The sequence below is a fragment of the Temnothorax longispinosus genome, chromosome 3 (assembly GCF_030848805.1).
Source record: "Temnothorax longispinosus isolate EJ_2023e chromosome 3, Tlon_JGU_v1, whole genome shotgun sequence".
In the NCBI taxonomy this organism is placed as follows: domain Eukaryota; kingdom Metazoa; phylum Arthropoda; class Insecta; order Hymenoptera; family Formicidae; genus Temnothorax; species Temnothorax longispinosus.
The window spans coordinates 20165429-20185091 of NC_092360.1; the positions used below are offsets into that span (position 1 = coordinate 20165429).

The following is a 19663-nucleotide window of genomic DNA, read 5'->3' on the forward strand; positions in this document are numbered from 1 at the left end:
TAAATTAACGTAAAATTAAATTATTAAAATTTTTGAACTTGTTTCAACAAAAGCGAACCGGTTTTCAATCAATAAATCGGTAGATTAATATAAAATTAAATTATTCCGGTTTCCCAAAAGATCGGTAACGAAAAATTATACTCTTTATAGCACTCCCCGGAAAATTTTACCCCTGTTTTATATATAATTTTTTAAGATTTGGTCAATTATTTCCCGAAAAATTAAAAAAATTAGAAAAATCGGTTTTTAGAAAATCGATAATAAAAAACTATACACATGGCACTCCCCGGAAAATTCTACCCCTATTTCATATATACCACTTTAAATTATACACTTTATGGCATTCCCCGGGAAATTCTATCCCTGTTTTACATTCAATTCTTTAAGATTCGTTCAATTATTTCCCGAAAAATTGGAAAAATTTCGGATACCGGTTCCACAAAAGATCGGTAACGAAAACCTATACACTCTATAGCACTTTTCGGAAAATTCTACCCCTATTTTATATACTTTTGATAAAAAATTGGTCCAATAGTTTTTATGTTAAAAACGGCCAAACATACACCACCCGTAAGACTTTTATATAATAGTATAGATATATATATATAAGATATAAATTAAATTATATATCAAAAATTTTTATAAATGTTTTGTATACATATATTATAAATTTTTTTGTATACATAAATTACATAAATAGTTAGTTAGTTAGTTAGTTTATTTATAATCCATGCCTTGACGGCTTTGGATAGCTTCCAATTCATTTGCACTTTTATATACATTTGATTCCATTTTTCACTCGTGTTTTGAGATTGCAATATCATAACCGAGTCCCGAAAGTCTACTTTACACACCGATGCCAATATAAACAATTGCAGAAAAGATCCCTAAATTCCAATGTAAAATAACCCTACCACTAAGTCAGATATTAAAATACAATAAATTAGTTAAATTAAATCAATTAAAAAACAGTGGTTCTCATTCATAAACATTCCAATTAATAACAAAGTCCAAAGTTAAAACGTCTAATTAGATAACATAAATAAGATAAAATATAATAAAATATAATAAACTAAATAAAAATAAAATAAAATAAAATAAGACAAGTGACTCGAGTTTTAACATTAACTAAAGGGACTTTGGTATTTCCGTCGCTCCGCACTCTTCCTCGCCTTTCTCCCTCCTCTCCTCCGCCTTCGACTTTTCCTCTCGAATTCTGTCCACTCTCTTCATTGCCTCATAGCCGCCTCCGCCCTCATTCAGGAACTCCTCCATCTGCATCTCGACTCTCGTTGCTTCGCACTCCCTCAAAACGTGTCTTATGTTTTCTTCTTCTTCTTTACACATTCTGCATTTTCTGTCCTCTTCCTCTCTCCAATATTGGCTTCCCTTCATTTGGTTTCCGCATCTGTATCTCGCTATTGCATTCCTGGCCTTCTTTTTCTTTCTTCCCTGTAGGTACTTCGGTACTCCTTCCGTTATTATACTTCTGTAATACTCATTATATCTCGATTCTCCTATTTTCTTTCTTCTTTCCTCCTATTCCATTCTCTCCATTCCCTTCATCATTTCACGCGTTATTCTTTCCGGCTCCTCTCTCTCCCTTCTCTCTTCTAGCTCTTCCTTGGCCAACTCCAGCTTCTCCAGTACCTCTCCTCTCCTTCTTCTCCACTTATTCCCTTCGTTCTTTCCCCTCTCTCTGTCTATTTTTCTAATACATTCTTTTACTATTTCTTTCTTTGACTTCCTTGCGGTTTCTTCATATTTTATTGCCCTTTTCACTGCTTCAAGTCTCAATTCCCTTATCTTTGTCTCTTCTATCAAAATGTAGTTTGGTGTTCTTCTGCCCAGTCCCAATATCCACTTCACGTATTTTTTCTTTACTTTGTCCAGCCTTTCGTCCTTTCTCCAGCCCCACACCTCTGCCCCGTACAAGGCTATGCTTCCCACTATCGAATCAAACATTTTCATTCTTCTTCCGAAATCTTCCTTGAATAGCCTCTCCCCTATGCTCCATATCTGCTTCATCGCTATTGTCGCTCTTCTCATCCTATCTTCAATGTGTTTCTCCGATCCTCCATTCTTCTACATCACATATCCTAGGTACTTCATCTCTTTCACTTCCTCTATGTTCTCGTCCCCCATTTCCACTCTCTCCTGCTCCCTCCTCCACTTCCCTTCTCAAATACCATTACCTTTGATTTTTCTGGACTCAGATATAATCCTTTCCTTTCCAGGTATCTCTTGAATCTTCTCATCATTCCTCTCAGTTCTTGTTCACTGCTTACCAGTAACACCATGTCGTCCGCGTATGCAATTGTCCAGAACTTCTTCCTTCCTACCACAATTCCACCAGTCTGCTCCTTTCTCATCTCCGCCTCCAAATCCGACACATAGACGTTGAACAGCGCAGGACTCATGGAGCACCCCTGCCTCATTCCGCTTCTCGTCCAAAATTCTTCTGACTTTCTTTTCCTTACCTTTACAATGTTCTTCGTCTCCCTATATGTTTCCATTATTCTCTTCTTAAGCCTCTTTCCTATCTTTAACTTTTTTAACATTTTAGTTCTTCTTTTTCCACCTTATCGAAGGCCGCCTTTAAATCCGCGAAGAACACGAACACCTTTCCTCTCTTCTTTGCCAGTTCTCGGTTTATCACGTTATAATGTGTATATTACATCAACCGTACCTCTCCCTGCTTTAAATCCGAATTGTCCCTCATCCAGTTTCTCCTCAATTTTCTTCATTAATCTTTCATTCAGCACATTCGCATATATACCTTGTAGGCAGTGTCCATTAAAGTGACTCCTCTGTAATTTTTTACATCGTTCTTCTCTCCTTTCTTAAATCACATAAATGTTTATTTAAGATTTCTTATTATTACAAGAGTTTAATTTTGTAAATAATTTTATAAATAATATAGGAACAAGACGATAATTCTGACACAGCGAGCGATAGTTCTTCCGAATCAAAAGAAAACATTGGCTCGCCACCTCTGAAAAAAGACAAACTTTTTGTTGGAAAACAAATGTGTAAAAGACTTCAACGACCTACCGTCCGTGAAATACTGAAAGACAACGAACAAGGTCGCTTGATAGTACGAAGTACTATTCGCAAACCAAAACACTATCGAAACATTCCCGGCACATTCTTATAGAACTACTCACATCACACTTGTTAAATACCGTTAAAGAGTAAGTAAAATGTTTTACGTTTTACTTTAGTATAAGTATAAAATATAATTTAGTTAAATAATTTTTTTTATAATAGCCCGGTCAATAAACATGACTTTCTGCATCTTGCTCGAGGAATAATAGATATGTATTCCCATCGGAGGATATAAATTTATATTATGTTGCACCGGTATCTAAAATAGAAAATCGATTTCTGACTAAATAGCAAAATACCAAAAGCTACGCGTATGAGAGTCATGCATATGAGGTCGCGAGCAAAGCCGCGGGGCATGCTAGTATATCTATATATATAAAATAGAATGTCTGTATGTATATATGTATGTATGTATGTTCTTTATACACTCTTAAACTATTCGACCGAATTTTTACCAAAAGTATATAAAATAGGGGTAGAATTTTCCGGGAAGTGTTATAGAGTGCATAGTTTTTCGTTACCGATCTTTTTGAAAACCGGTATCCAAAATTTTTCCAATTTTTTGAGAAATAATTAATCAAATTTTAAAAATTTGTATATGAATCAGGGGTAGAATTTCTCGGGGAGTACCATAAAGTGTATAATTTTTTGTTATTGATTTTTTGGGAAACCGGTATCAGAAATTTTTCCAATTTTTTGGGAAATAATTGACCGAATCTTAAAGAATTGTATATAACCACAGGGGTAGAATTTCCCGGGGAGTGCTATAAACTGTATAGTTTTTCGTTACCGATCTTTTTTGGAAACCGGTATCAGAAATTTTTCCAATTTTTCTGGAAATAATTGACCGAGTAGAAAAAGATTGGTTACGACATGTTTAATTTATGAACACTCCTTATGTTTGTCCACAATAAGGATATTGAAACATAAATGAAGTTGTTTTAAGAAAAACGACTCCCGGGCGAAGCCCGGGTAACCAGCTAGTATTATATAAAACAGTTTTTTTCACGAATTATTACTGGTAATTTCACTGTTTACGAAAATATTTAATACAAATTAATATGTCAATTAAAAAAATTAAGTATCTTATGCAAAATTAGAAAAAAAAGAAAACTTAAAATAACATAAGCAATGAGAAGTGCCGTTTTCGGTCGAAGCGGATCTTGATGCTTAATAATATTTCACAATCAATTATTATTAAATACATGTTTCAGTTTTTTAAATTGGCACTGCGTGCCAATATGGACTTTGTCGGACTTAAAACGCAATTGTGTAAATTGAAACTAGAAATAATATAAGTGTGATATAAATAATATAGAAATAATATATTTCATATTAATTTGATATTGTCAAGGATGGTGCTCCTACATCAGGTAATTCTTCAGAAAAAGGCGTTTGGACGATTTTATGTAAAGATTCCGAGTTAAAGAGTGTACATGTTGTAGGTATTTATCATGGAATTAAAAAACCTCAGGATCCAAACGTTTTTCTGAAAAATTTTGTTGACGAAGCAGTAGTATTAATAAATAATGGATTTACACACAATATTGAAATTTATAACGTAAGAATTCATGCATTTATATGCGATGCACCTGCCAAGTCATTTATTTTAAATACAAAATATCCTAGCGGCTACAATAGTTGCAAATGTCTTATTAAAGGCGAATATTATAATGCAGTTTGTTTCCCATTAGCAGATCGTAAAAGCTTAGAGATATATTGCAATACACATTTACGAAGTGATGAAAAATTTAAAAATTTGGAGTACAATAAAGATTATCAACATGGCTCAACCATTTTAAACTTATTGTCTTATGTAGGCTTTAGTATCAAACGTACCATTAGATCCTATGCATTCAGTGTATCTTGGTATAACGAGGCAAATAATAAGGCACTAGCTGGTTATCCGGGCGTCGCCCGGGAGTCGTTTTTCTTTAAACGACTTTATTTGTGTTTCAATATCCTTAATAAAAAAAATTCCTTTATCAGGCAATTGCTTATCAAGCAATTGCAAAGAATCCTTTATATTTATTTGCAAAGAATCCTTTATATCCTCGAAAAATTAATTAAATTTTTGAACCGGTTTAAAAAAAAATAAATTGTTATCGAAAAATAATACACATCGTGGCAATTAAACCCATCCTCGAAAAATTAATAAAATTTTTAAACCAGTTTTAACTAAATCAATAAATCGATAGATTAATGTAAAAACATTCCCCGGAAAATTCTACCCCTGTTTCATATATAATTCTTTAAGCGCTGTTATAGAAGAGGTTATACGAAACAAGGGAGGATTAAAGGTGAAGAAGAAAGAAGAAAAAAGTAGTTGTAAAAACTCTCGAGTTCCGGGTTAATGGAAAGGAAAAGAAGAAAGGTGAAATAAACTAAGACACAAGGATTGGCGGATTCAGAGGTGTTCTAGGAAAGAGAAGTAAAAGAAGTTAAGTAACTGAGAAAGGGATAAGCCAATGATGAAGAAGAGAGATGAAGATAAACAGAAGAACGGTGAAGGAAAGCGATTGGCGTAATCCTGGAACAAGGATTGACGAAACTTATCTGCGTGAAAGGAAAGGAAAGGTAAATGAAGATGGAAATAGGAAAAGGAGTAAACGAGGCTTAATGAGAAGAGGAGAGGAAGAAGAGGAAGGAAATGTGGAAGGAGGAAAAATAAGAGGTATGAACGTTACAGTTTAAGAAAGGACGCCGCAGTTTTCTGGAAATATTAGAATCTTTGGATGGCACGGATGCGAATACAGGTAAATTCTGCAACGGCAGATAGCAGGTACGGGAAAATAACTAGAGAACGTGCGCGCGCGGAGGAAATAAATGTTGCTTCGGAGGGAATGAGAGAAAAAGAGCTGGGAGACAATTTAGTAAGAGAGGAGAAGAGCAGTGCTGAGGAATTTGGCAAATAAGGAAGAGGAATGGAGCGATTCGAGGGCACAGAAGTTTTTTGAGTTAAATTAGGAATGAACTCAAAAGATCTGGTAGATTAAGATTAGAAAGATAATATTGAAAGAGAAAAGAAAAAAAGAGGAGGGAGGGGCATACAGGGAGGTGTGATGAGTTCGGTAGGGGGACATAGGAAAGTATTAGTTAGGAAGCAGGAGATTTGTTATTAGTCGAGTTTATTATATGTAATAATAAGAGAAATAGGATCGTAACTATATACAATCAATTAGAATCAAAAGCCATGCGATACAAGCTTAGGTCTTTGACAGCCTTATATTAGTTTCTGTATACATATATATGTCAATATATATACATATAATTTTTCCATAAATAAATAAATATATCCTGTAATAAATATTACCACATGCCTCGGTGGTCGAATTGGTACGAGGCCCTACACGGAATGAGGGAGGTTCCAGGTTCGAACCCTGGCTGAGGTAATATTTTTCGCAATAAATTTTTTTACAGTTTTTAGATGATTAAATCGAGTCGATTTAATACCGGGGAGGAAAGGGTTTTTAATTCTAACAATTACTGTGTTTTAAGTCCGACAAATAATCGGCGCGCAGTTTGTTGGAAAAATTATATGTATATATATAATTTTTCCAACAAACTGCGCGCCGATGTATATATATATATATATATAATATACACACACACACACACACATTATATATATATACATTATATATAGTATATATATATATAATACATATATACATTATATATATGTATATATATATAATGTATATATATATATATATATATATATATATATATATATGTATACAGAGACTAATATAAGGCTGTCAAAGAATGGCTTTTGATTCTAATTGATTGTTTATTATATGTAAGTGTATGTAAATATTTGAGTGTAAGGGTTTTGTCAATATGTGTTTGAAAAATAGGATAATGGTTGTAATATTAAGGTAGAGGTAGAGATAAATAAAAAGAGAGAGAATTATGTTTTGTAGTTTTAAGATTAGGCTTTGAGTTTTGCACGCAAAAGTTATGGAAGATATGAATTTAAAATATATGATAGGTTTTGGAATATAAGATTTATAGAGAGAATGCATAGAATTCAAGTTTTATAAGTTTTAGGATGCAAGAAATTATTTTAGAGATAATTGGTTCTTCCTGGATTAAAGAAGATTTGAGAAGAATTTAGAAATATATGGAATATTATAATATTAGTTGTTGCACGTATTGTATGAAGGTGTGTGTGTGTGTGTGTGTGTGTGTGTGTGTGTGTGTGTGTGTGTGTGTGTGTGTGTGTGTGTGTGTGTGTGTGTGTGTGTGTGTGTGTGTGTGTGTGTGTGTGTGTGTGTGTGTGTGTGTAGGTGAATAATGTTCGTTTCTTGGCCTACTGCTGAAGCGAACTAGGTTCAAATATTTTGGAGTTTAAGTTGTGAGTTTAACGTGCAAATAATAGATTTAGTCGTTTAGGGCTTAAGGGATGGTTTTTCTAAAAAAAATTTAAGAAAGTACGGAATAATGAATTAATAGTTGCACGCGTTAAGTTAAAAAAGTTGGTATGAGTGTGTATAAGGCATATTGTAAACCAAGTCCATTTCTTGGCTTTTTGTAGTTGAAATTAAATAAATATATCATATATAATTCTTTAAGATTCGGTTATTTCCCGAAAAATTAAAAAAATTAGAAAAATCGGTTTCCAGAAAATCGGTAACGAAGAACTATACACATGATGGCACTCCCCGGAAAATTCTACCCCTATTTCATATATACCACTTTAAAATTTAGTCCACTAACGAATAAGTAGTTAAGCAAACATACATACACACCAATCTACAAAAATGCTATAAATTGAAAAATATTACTTTTTTATCGACTGAAGTTTAATTCTGTCATATACAATTTTTTAAGATTTACTTAATTATTTCCCGAAAAATTGAAAAAATTTCGTAACCGATTTCCAAAAAAATCGGTAACAAAAAATATCATTATTGCCATCCCCAGAAAATTCTACCCCTGTTTCATAAATAATTCTTTAAGATTCAGTTGAAAACTGTACATTTGCATAGCGGACAAACATACATACATTTTTTCAAGAAAATTGGTCCATTAATGAAAAATTAAACCCATCGACACCATCCCCGAAAAATTAGACAAATTTTGGTCGGTCAATTAATTCCCGAAAAATTGGAAAAATTTCGGTACCGGCTTCAAAAAAGATCGGTAACGAAAAATTATACACTTTATAACACTCCCCGGAAAATTCTACCCCTGTTTCATATATATATTTCTTTAAAATTAGGTCAATTATTTCCCAAAAAATTAAAAAAATTAAAAAAACTGGTTTCCAGAAGATCGGTAACGAAAAACTATACGCTTTATGGCACTTCCTGGGAAATTCTACCCCTATTTCATATACTTTTGGTAAAAATTCTGTCCATTAATGTAGGAGGAGTTCGCGAACAAACATACATACACACATTCATTTTTATATACATATATAGAGATTGGTTGGGAAATAAAAGACGTAAAAAAAAAAGTTATAAATTATCAGAAACGCAAATTGAAAAAATTTCCGACAATCTGGTAAAATTGAAATATGTTTTACCTTTTGATTTTAATAGACGTTCAAGGTCTCTTTCTTATTGGAAACTTTGGAAAGCCACAGAATTTCGTCATTTTTTACTGTATTTCGGCCCCGTAATTTTAAAAGATATTGTAACATCAGACGTTTATAATAATTTTTTACTGCTTCATGTTAGTATCTCGATTCTTACAAATTCCATTTTAGTGTTGGATTCTAGAAATATTCAGTATGCAGAACACCTGTTAATACTTTTTGTGGAAAGTTTTCAAAAAATTTATGGCAAAAGAAATGTTACATTTAATGTGCATAATTTAATATACCTATACCTAAGGATGTTAAGAAGTACGGTCCTTTGGAGGCTTTCAGCGCCTTTCCATTCGAAAGTTATATTTGTTCTTTAAAAAATTTATTAAGAAAAAGTGACCGGCCATTGCAGCAAATCGCGAGAAGACTGGTAGAATATGACGAATGTATGACAGATATTAAAAATAATTTCAATGTAAAAGAAAATGAAATCAATGTTTAGAAATGTCACTATAACGGTGTTGTTACAAATACTCGGAAATATCACTGTCAATACAAAATTTTGACAATAAATTCGTGGCGTATTGACATCAGTGATGACAGAAATAACTGCGTCATACTTACAGATAATACCATTGTTAATGTTCTAAATTTTGCAAAATATAAAAATATTTTGTATGTAATTGGAAAAGAGTGTATACAAGAAAGTGATTTATATTCTCTGCCACGTTTTTCTAGTAGTAAACTAGGTATTAATGTTGTAACTGAATCAAATGTTATTAAAGATTGGACTTGTGATATGATTCGTGCAAAAGTTTTTAAAATTCCGTATAAAAATGAATTTGTAGCATTTCCTATAATACATACATTTGTGTCATTATAATGAAATATTATATGTATGAATGTATAACACTACAACAACGCAATAATATATTTTATAATTTATAAATTTATTGCAATATTTGTAGTAAATTAATCTCAACATTTTTTATATACAATTCACGATATCTTTTAAAATTAAAAAAGGACTTGTTAATTGAAACCTATTTTTATTATACATATAAAATAAAATTGAATTATAAATTATTATTATTATTATTTTATTCAATGTAAAAAAAATAATATAATATTCATGGAAAATATGAAGTTGTTAATTATGTTACATTATATATATATATATATATGTTTTTATTTCAGCTATACGCCAAGAAAGGATTTGGTTTACAATTCTACTTAACACACACATCCATCCACACATCAAACATCATTCCTCTCTACACACAAGCCGCAGTACATTATTATTTACATTATTATTATTGTTTACAGCCGTTATCTTTTTTATAACATTCCTCTCTCCTTTTCCATAATCCATTTAGCACCTTTTCTTTTTCCATTCTAAATTTGTCATCGCATATATTCTCTAAACGTTCTCCGTTATTCCTAACTAAATTCTCAAACCACATACTTGTGATGTTGCACTCGCTTATATAATGCTCTAAGTTGTCCCTACCTGATTTGCAGAATCTACACTTCGTATCTTCCTCGTCAAGCCAATATTTATTTGTGTCCTCTAAATTGCCGCACCTTAATTTTACCATCGCTCTAATCTCATCTCCTGTTTTTACTTTATCCAAGTTCGCTTTTAATAAATAACTCGGTATATTGTTGCTCGCTTCTATCTCTTTGTACCTTGAATTATACCTTGCCTCTACTATTTAACTGTTTATTATTTGCCCTTGTATGTCCTGTTCCCTTATTCTTACTAAGCCTTCAGTATTTTTACCTTCATTATTTAATTCTTTTATTACTTCAGAGCTCCAACCATTGTTATTATAAAAACTTTCTCGTTCCAAACTATATAAATCCTTTTTCTTTTTATCCATTGTGTCCTTTTCAACCGAACATACCTTTACTAAACTTCCGTCTTTTTTCTCTCTGCTTCTTTTCTCGAATCTCATGGCTCTTATACCCCAACAGATTTTAAGTTTCTCTAATCTTAGTTCCCTTAGTATTTACATACCTCGGTGTGCAAAAATCTAGTCTAAATACCCATCTTACATAATCCAACATGACTTTTTCCAACTCCTTTTTTTTACTCCACCCCCATATTTCTGCTCCGTATTCCATCACACTTTTTACTAGGTACTTAAAAAGCGTCCATCTCCTGCTGAAATCATCTTTACATAATCTTTCCCCTAAACCCCAGACCCTGTTTGCCGCGATCCTACCTTTCCTTTTCAGTTCTTTTATATGATCGACATAATTACCTTTCCTATTAAACGTGAAACCAAGGTATTTAAACATATTTACTTCTTCTATTATTTTTTCGCCCCATTATGTCATCCTGCCTTTTTTACCTATACTAGTAAATACCAGCACTTTAGTTTTTTCTGTATTTAATTCTAGTTTCCTTTCTTTTAAAAATTTTTTTAACATGCTCATCATATCTAGTAAAGCCTCTCTATTTTTCGCTACCAAAACCATATCATCCGCGTATGCTAATGACCATACTCTCACTCCTCCAAGCTCCACTCCTCCTATACCACGCTTTTCTAAAACTTTATTAATGTCCGCATTGTATAAATTGAACAGGGCGGGACTTATCACACAGCCTTGCCTTACACCTTTCTTCGTCTTGAAGCACCTTGTGAACCCATCTATCGTCCTTATTGTCACCTCCGTCTCTATGTAAATTTCCTTTATCCTACTTATTAAACTGCGATCCACTCCTTTCTCTTCCATTATCTTCCATAAAATTCTTCTGTCAACGTTGTCGAATGCTGCCCTTAGATCCACAAATATTGCAAAAATCTTGTCTTTTCCAATTGCCGTACCTTTCTCCTTCTCCCTTTGCACTATATGGTTCAAGATAAATATGTTATCCATCGTAGACCTTCCTTTCCTAAAGCCGGCTTGGCTGTCAGGTATCATCCCTTTCCTCTCCATTATTTCCTCCAATCTGTTCCTTAGAATTTCCGCATATACCTTGTATGCAGTGCACAGCAGAGAGATCCCTCTATAGTTGTCTGTTCTCTCTTTATCCCCCCTTTTATATAAGGAGACAACTATACTTGTTCGCCATTCGGTCGGAATTTTACCTTCCTTCCAAATGAGCTTCAACAGATCAGTTAGACCTCTTCTTACTGCTGCGCCACCATACAGCCATGCTTCCATTGGGATTCCATCGATACCCGCAGCTTTGCCTAGCTTCATGTTCCTGACTGCCCTCACTATCTCCACTTCTTGCAGCTCCCTTTCTGTATCTTGAACCTGCTCCTCATTTCTTTCTTCTGTTCCCATGTCACGCATCTCCAACGCCTCATCCCTTCCTTCCATCTCGGTCCCACCTAACAACTCCATGAAGTAACTTCTCCAGTTCTCTTTCGGAATATTATTCTCTTTCCATTCTATGTTACATTATATATATAATTTTAATAAGTTGTATGTTTCAATAATATAATTTTATTATATATTCAGATAATACTTGAATAGATAAATTTGTACAAAATTTTCATTTACAAAATAGTTGATTATATTACATTTGAGAAATGAAAGCCTTCGCTATCATTGAGGATCACGATGAAAAAAGAGTGGTTCCATCTAAATGGCTATCAGATGATTTTCAAACATTACAATGGCCTCCATTTGACGATAGCGATAAAATTCGTAGAGTAGTTATTAATCTGCATGATCCTACAGAAGAATAGGAAGTTTATCCAGTTATAAGATTTATTAAATCGAATGGTAAATATCATTTTTTTTTAACTTGTATATAAACAATGTAATAATATGCAAAAATAAACTTTGTTATAGTAATTATAAAAATTGAACACAATTGGTTAAAAATAGTCGACCTTTTAAGTGTAAAATAAAAAATTATGAATTACTTTTTTTTCATGTATCTAAATATATCTAACAATAAGTAAAACAACTTATTTATAAAACAATTTTTTTTACAGACAATTTATATATGTGCAGTAAGTGAACTAAAAACGTAGATAAGGCTTCTGATATGAGTGATCAGGAAAAATTAAAACAAACAAGATCTCTTTGAAAGAAAAGAAAATTATCTGATGAATTTTATACTGAGGATAATAATCGCTTTAACAAAAGAAATAAAACCAAATTAAATAATATTCCTTCTAATGATGAAAGCGATGACTCAATGAAATATAATAAACTTTCAATGAATGAAACAGATAGTAGCATTTACCCGCAGATGTACCGCCAAGCCTCTCTATTGTAAATGAGAACAAACAACGTGAGGTTTTTAGTAATGATGATTTTACTAACGAAGACATAATTGACAAGAAAAAAGTAGCCAATAGTTCATCACAATTACAGCAAGAATCGCAAAATACATCTTCAACAGATAGTAAGTAAAATTAACCTTCCATCACCTATCATTTTTTTACTTATGCAGCGAACGTCATCCAACTGGGGCTTTCAAGTCTACCCTTATATTATTTTTATGTTCTAGGCTTCCAAAATATCCAAAAAAAATTCCGAGTTATTTGTCACAATATCTTTACTAAAATATTCAGTATTATAGGTTTTAAAGTTAAATATTAAATTTAATTTATACAAAGTCTTTTACTCTCTAAGAAGAAATGCAAGAAATTTAGATTGGGTTTTTAAAAACCCAGATGGGTGACGGAGATTATAAAACACTTATTAAATAGATATTTTCATGTAATTATAATAGCTCTTGTAAAATGTGTCATTTATTTATTTAAAATTTTTAGTTGCATAATTTTAAAAGATTTTTATTTGAAAATATGTTTTCTCTTATATTCACGCTTTACATATACATATATTAACATACAATGTGTGTACTAACACATATTAGATGATTGCATAAGTTCGTGCCCGATTTTTATACTTAATGCCAACTATGAAAATCGGGCACGAACTTATGCAATCATCTAATATATACATATATTAATTTTTTATCCATAATATAACTAACTTATAAAAGCGTGGTGTCAAGTTAAAAACATAATCTATTTCTTACAGACAAAACTGTTAAACAAAGTATTACTACTGAAAAACGTGCAAAACCAGTAATTATTGAGAATATTGAAATTCAGAATCCAACTCTTTTTAAAAGTTTTTGGGATCCGGAGTTTCCTGAGACATCAGGTACTTATTGACATAGAATAAAAGGTAAAAATATTCGCATAATGTTAACATCATACTTCTCATCAATTTGATGTCACTTTGACATTACTTTGATTAGGTTGTTTTTACTGATGGGGTATAATTATGTATACATATAATACAATTACGGAAAAAATAGATGATAGTTCAATAATGTATTTTTAATTACTCTGCATACCAAATTTTTAGTTAGTTCAATAATTTATTGGCTGGATTTACAATGCTGTAAGTGACGTGACTATTGTTGTTTGAGATTAGAAAATCAACCATTAAATCAATACAAATGTATATCAATAAAAGTCAGAACAATAAATTTTAAATTCTTATAAACAAGCTTGAATATTAAAATTAATTTAACTTTAATTTAAAACATTGTTTTTAATATTTCTCGAAGAAAAATTTAAAATCTCGTTTCTTTGTGTATGTAGATTTTAACTCCACTTGATAGTTACAGAGTCTAACCAACTGTACTTTGTTGGCGTGATCAAGAAATTGGTTGTTTAAAATATAGGAAATGTTTCACGGTTAATTTAACCGAACTTTTTGCTGTCTCAACAAATTATATTTCTTTCTGTGTAATTAAACATTTATTATATTAAGCTTAGCAATATAACAGTTAATTTATTATTATAGGTATGCAAAAGAAAATGTTGACTATAATGAATGGTTTATCAAAGAAGCAAGATATCATGATAGCAAAAATGGGTTGGATGGAAAAGAGTGGTATTAAGCATGGACATAATGTACCTAATTGATGCTGCTGTGATAGAAACAATGACAAAATATTTCCCTATCAATGATGAAAATAAAACCTTTGCTGCAGTTGAAGAAAAATTGAAGATAGAACAAAAATTTTTTAATAACGTGGTAATATTTCAAAACATGCATAAATAATTTTTATTTAATTTACCACATTATATTATTTGTAACATTCTTTATTAAGAATATAGTTACTTATTATTTTTTACATTCTTACTAACTCACATTATCATTCACCCCCACTCACTCCCCTATCCTTAAATACTAAAATACACTTCACACATCCTAACATACCTACCTAAATATTTTATTGTTCATGTACATATAAGGTATTCAGAATTTTAATTATAATTTATTTTTTTTAGTTTTCTTTTACTAACATATATATATATATATATATATATATATATATAAGTACTATCTATATATATATATATATATATATATATATATATAAGTCTTCTGTCTGTATGTACGCGAACTACTCATTCGTTAGTGGACCAAATTTTTACCAAAATTATGTGAAATAAGGGTAGAATTTTCTGGGAATAAAATTGTCGCGGCTTTTTTTGTTTTACGCCCTTCCCTCCCACCCACCTACGCCTGCAACATACGCACCTACGCGCACCTACTCATTCGTTAGTGGACCAAATTTTTACCAAAAGTATATGAAGTAAGGGTAGAATTTCCCGGGGAGTGCCATAAAGTGTATAGTTTTTTGCTACCGATTTTCTGGAAACCGGCTTTTAATTTTTTCAATTTTTCCGGAAATAATTGACCGAATTTTAAAGAATTGTATATGAAACAGGGGTAGAATTTTCCGGAGAGTGCTATAAAGTGTATAATTTTTTGTTACCCATCTTCTGAAAACCGGTTTTTCTAATTTTTCCAATTTTTCGCGAATTAATTAACCGAATCTCAAAGAATTGTACATGAAACGGGGGTAGAATTTCCCGGGGAGTGCTATAAAGTGTATAATTTTTTGTTACCGATTTTTTGGGAAAGCGGTATCAAACATTTTTCCAATTTTTCAGGAAATAATTGAGTGAATCTCAAAGAATTGTATATAAAGTAGGAGAAGAATTTCCCGGGGATTAAGTGTATAATTTTTTGTTACCGATTTTTTTGGAAACCAGTTCCAAAATTTTTCCAATTTTTCCGGAAAAATTGACCGAATTTCAAAAATTGTATATGAAGTAGGAGTAGAATATATTTCTCGGAGGGTTTTATAAAGTGTATAATTTTTTGTTATATATCATATTTCATACTATAATATAAAACCCGACTGTTTTCTGTCCGCGAACTACCCGAAATTTTTCCAATTTCTCGGGAAATAATTGACCGGATCTTAAGAATTATGTATGAAATAGGGGTAGGAAGAACTAAAAAATGTAATCGAATTAGAAAAATTGCTAATAGTAAAGGGGTTTCCGATTTCTGTTAAGAAAAGAATGTACGTGATTGCTCCAATTTTTGCAAACTTTGAGATATCAAGCTAAATTTTTTTCAGGGATAATTTGTTTGGATAATTTTTTGGTGCCGATTTTTTGAAAACCGGTATAAGAAATTTTTCCAATTTTTCGGGAAATAATTGACCAAATCTCGAAGATTATATATAAAACGGGTAGAATTTTCCGGGAAGTGCTATAAAGTGTATAATTTTTTGTTACCGATCTTTTTGGAAGCCGATTACGAAATTTTTCCAATTTTTGGGGAATGAATTGACTAAATCTTAAAAGAATCTCTAATTAAAGAATTGTATATGAAGTAAGGATAGAAAGAACTAAAGAATGTAATATAGAATTAGAAAAATTGCTAATAATAAAGAGGTTTCCGATTTTTGTTTAAAAAAATGTACATGATTACTCTAATTTTCGCAAATGTTGAGATATCAAGCTGAATTTTTTAAATAATTTTTATTTTTATTTTTATTTTTACTTTTTTGTTACCGATTTTTTGGAAACCAGTTTGAAAATTATTCAAATTTCGAGAAATTTGTATAATTTTAAGTATAAAAGAATAAGTATAATTAACCGATTTTCTTGAAATCAGTGCCAAATTTTTTTTAAATTTTTGGAGGATAAGTTTAATTTTTCATTAATGGATAATTTTTTATTAATGGATCGATTTTCTTGAAACCGGTGTCAAAATTTTTATCATTTTTTGTTGATAATTTGATAAAATTAGTACCAAAAGATTACTAATTTTATGGAAATGGCTACTATGGGGTTGAAAATTGGGTTTTATGGAGTTCTATTGGTGGTCCTAATTAATTAGTGAGTTTGGGGAAAGGAGAATATATATATATATATATATATATATATATATATATATATACACATATATATATATATACATATATATATACATATATATATATGTTCTATAAAATTTATTAATTTTGTAGGTATTATACATGAAAAGCAAAGGTGGCAATACGTCCCACGACTTAATTTACAATATTTTATCCAGTATAATAACAAATTCTGCAGCCTCGAACTACAGCTTTTATGGACAAAAACATAAGAAAATTTTTTCTGATCTTGCCTTATGCAGTTGCGTTTATCGTAAGTTCTATTTAAGTCAGATAAAGCAAGCTTTATAATACCTAAATAAATAATAGCTTAAATCAACCGAGTGATTGAACAGATCATTATTGTATTTTCTTAAATATAAGGCTTTTAAGTTTTTAATGCAATAAAATAATAATATCTTTTAGTTTTTAAAACTTGAGAATTACACTATTGTAAAAGTAATAAAATATAGTGTTTATATTCTTTTTGCAGATTTCGTTCATTAGGTATTCATCACTGGTCGCTTTGTGCTACTAGTATCACTATAAATGTTACAACGTTCGTATTTATAACAATTATTATTTTCATGTATGTAGATGGTGTAAAACTACAATTTCCTGATGTTAACGAAGAAGATATCAAACATAATAGCATTAAAAGATGGCTTGAGAGTTCAAAGACGAGATTGCTCCGTGCTCAAACGTAATTATGAACAACACTTTGTACTCTCAGTAAATATAACAGTATAAATATTATAACTACTTTCTTTTTACGGAAAATCGAGTTTAAAGGGAAAATTCTTATATTTATCTTCTATTAAAAATTGTAACATTTTAGGTTGTTATAGTATTGTTCTAGAGGTGTTTACTTTATATACTAGTTATTTTATTTTTTAATATTTATCGAAATTGTCTAATTTTTCAGGCAAACTTAAAAAAGAAAAATATTTTAACCGATAGTACCACCTGACGAAAATGTAGATGATCCAGATGAAGTTTAAATTCAAGAAAGAATTTATAGGGTAAAGTGCCCAAATGCCATTCCCGCGCATAATTTCGTCCCCCGGTCTTCTGTGTGATAAGTGAATAATACTTGAGAATGCAAGTTGCAAATGTAAAAACGTAGTTTGCAATAAAATATTAATATTGTATCAAAAATAAATATTGTATCATAAAAATGAAATTTTTTAAGTATACATTATTTTGTATCGAAATTACACGCTCATCTTTCTTTATAGCGCACATAATTGAACTGAACAGAATTGAACGGAAAAATATTGAAAAATCGTTAAAAACCATGTAAAGAAGTGGTTGATACAACCTATTTTTTGTATCGGCTTAAACCACTCCTATGAACGGTTTTATGCGATTGTTCAATATTTTTTCGTTTAATTTTCTTTTGATTGTGTGCATAGACTTATATAGATAGCTAGACCGCACCCGCAGTAAGAGGCAGCATGGCAGCATTATTACGGTGCAGACATAGCCTCACTGGTAGACCTCTCTCTTTCCTACCTATAAACTTCTATCCCCACCAAGCGATCAAAAGAAAGAGGAGTGGTCTACCAGTGAGGCTATGTCTGCATTGTTATGCTGCCATGCTGCCTCTTACGGCAGGGGCCGATCAAATTAAAAATATTTCATGCTGTGTGGGCACTTACCAGTGTTACTCCGGTCTAGCTCCGGTCCTTGCAGATTCACTCTTCACTCTTTAAAAACAACTGAACAGAATAGCCTAGTTCCCTGAGTTTTTATTAGCGCTGTTGCATCATTCTATCTTTATCGCTCATCAGGTGTAAAACAAGGATAGAATAAGCATCCCGGAATCCAGCTATAGCAAGAGACCACTTTATAGCTAAGCCATTCAATAAAAAGTAGTCATCACTACTTTGAGACACTCTCTTTTCTCTCAGTGTATGACGTAAAGCAAGGCAGAGAAAGCCGTATACGTAACTACGTTTATGAAAAGCTGTCGATATTATACGTGACGATACGAACGTAATTATGTATACGGTTTTCTCTGTTTAACTTTTGTTGTGCACACCTCTTCGAAATTACGTATTATGCACAGGGGGTATTTCATACCCCAATCACTTAAAACGTTTATTACAGACGTACAATTCGTTATTTTGACTCAAACAAAATTGCTGGCTATTGTTCAAAGCTTCCAAAATAAGGTCTAATAGGTTTCATTAATATTTTGCAACATAAAAGAACTATAAATGATGTTAACTAAAAAAACCAAAAAATGGACTTTTTCACTAAAAAATGCATAAAAAATTTAATTTTTAATATTTTTAAATAATTTTTGCGGGATTACTTTCTTGAAATACTACACTTTTAAGGAAAAATATTAGTTTACAGCGGAGTTGAAAAAAGTATATTTACTATTTACTTTTTTTTTACTTCTCACCACTGCCAAGAGCAGACTAAAGCCGGGCGGGCAAAACTATGTATAGGATCTTGAAGTGTTATTCCTAGACTACAGGTAAATGGCAGCACAGGTCCCGATTCGCATTGTACGTATTAGAAAAACGCGTTTGAAAATACGCTGGGGTATTTTCTACCCCCAGTGCACAACAAAGGTTAATACCTCAAAATTTCACTTTCGCCTTTCGCACATTTATTCAGTTTATTACAAAATATTTAAAACAGCTGTGAGAACAAAAGTAGAACACATATATGTATACATATCGAAATGTCCAGGCATTCCTGCTGGTCAGTGTACATACGTGTTATGACTGCAATGTGAATTCGTCTGGTAAAGCCAATAAGAAGTATATAAATATTCGTATAAATATTATCAA

The 19663-nt window shown here is 31.4% G+C and overlaps 1 protein-coding gene and 1 pseudogene across 2 annotated transcripts; one reads left to right on the top strand and one right to left on the bottom strand.

Annotated features, from left to right (window-relative positions):
• Nucleotides 1–1128: 1128 nt before the first annotated feature.
• LOC139810135 (uncharacterized) lies at nt 1129–2729 on the bottom strand (annotated as a pseudogene).
• A 7048-nt stretch (nt 2730–9777) lies between these two features.
• Nucleotides 9778–18295, top strand: LOC139810503 (uncharacterized). 2 transcript variants are annotated; one of them, XM_071774105.1, is made up of 7 exons: nt 9778–12388; nt 12604–13019; nt 13661–13786; nt 14438–14671; nt 16971–17130; nt 17454–17559; nt 17782–18295. In XM_071774105.1, the coding sequence occupies exons 4-7, from the start codon at nt 14537–14539 to the stop codon at nt 17789–17791; spliced, it is 411 nt and encodes a 136-aa protein (XP_071630206.1). In that variant the 5' UTR covers nt 9778–12388; nt 12604–13019; nt 13661–13786; nt 14438–14536; the 3' UTR covers nt 17792–18295. The 2 variants fall into 2 exon arrangements, with proteins under 2 accessions (XP_071630206.1, XP_071630205.1); XM_071774104.1 differs by having other exon boundaries at nt 9780–12388; nt 13661–13810; nt 17782–18294.
• The last annotated feature ends 1368 nt before the right edge of the window (nt 18296–19663 follow it).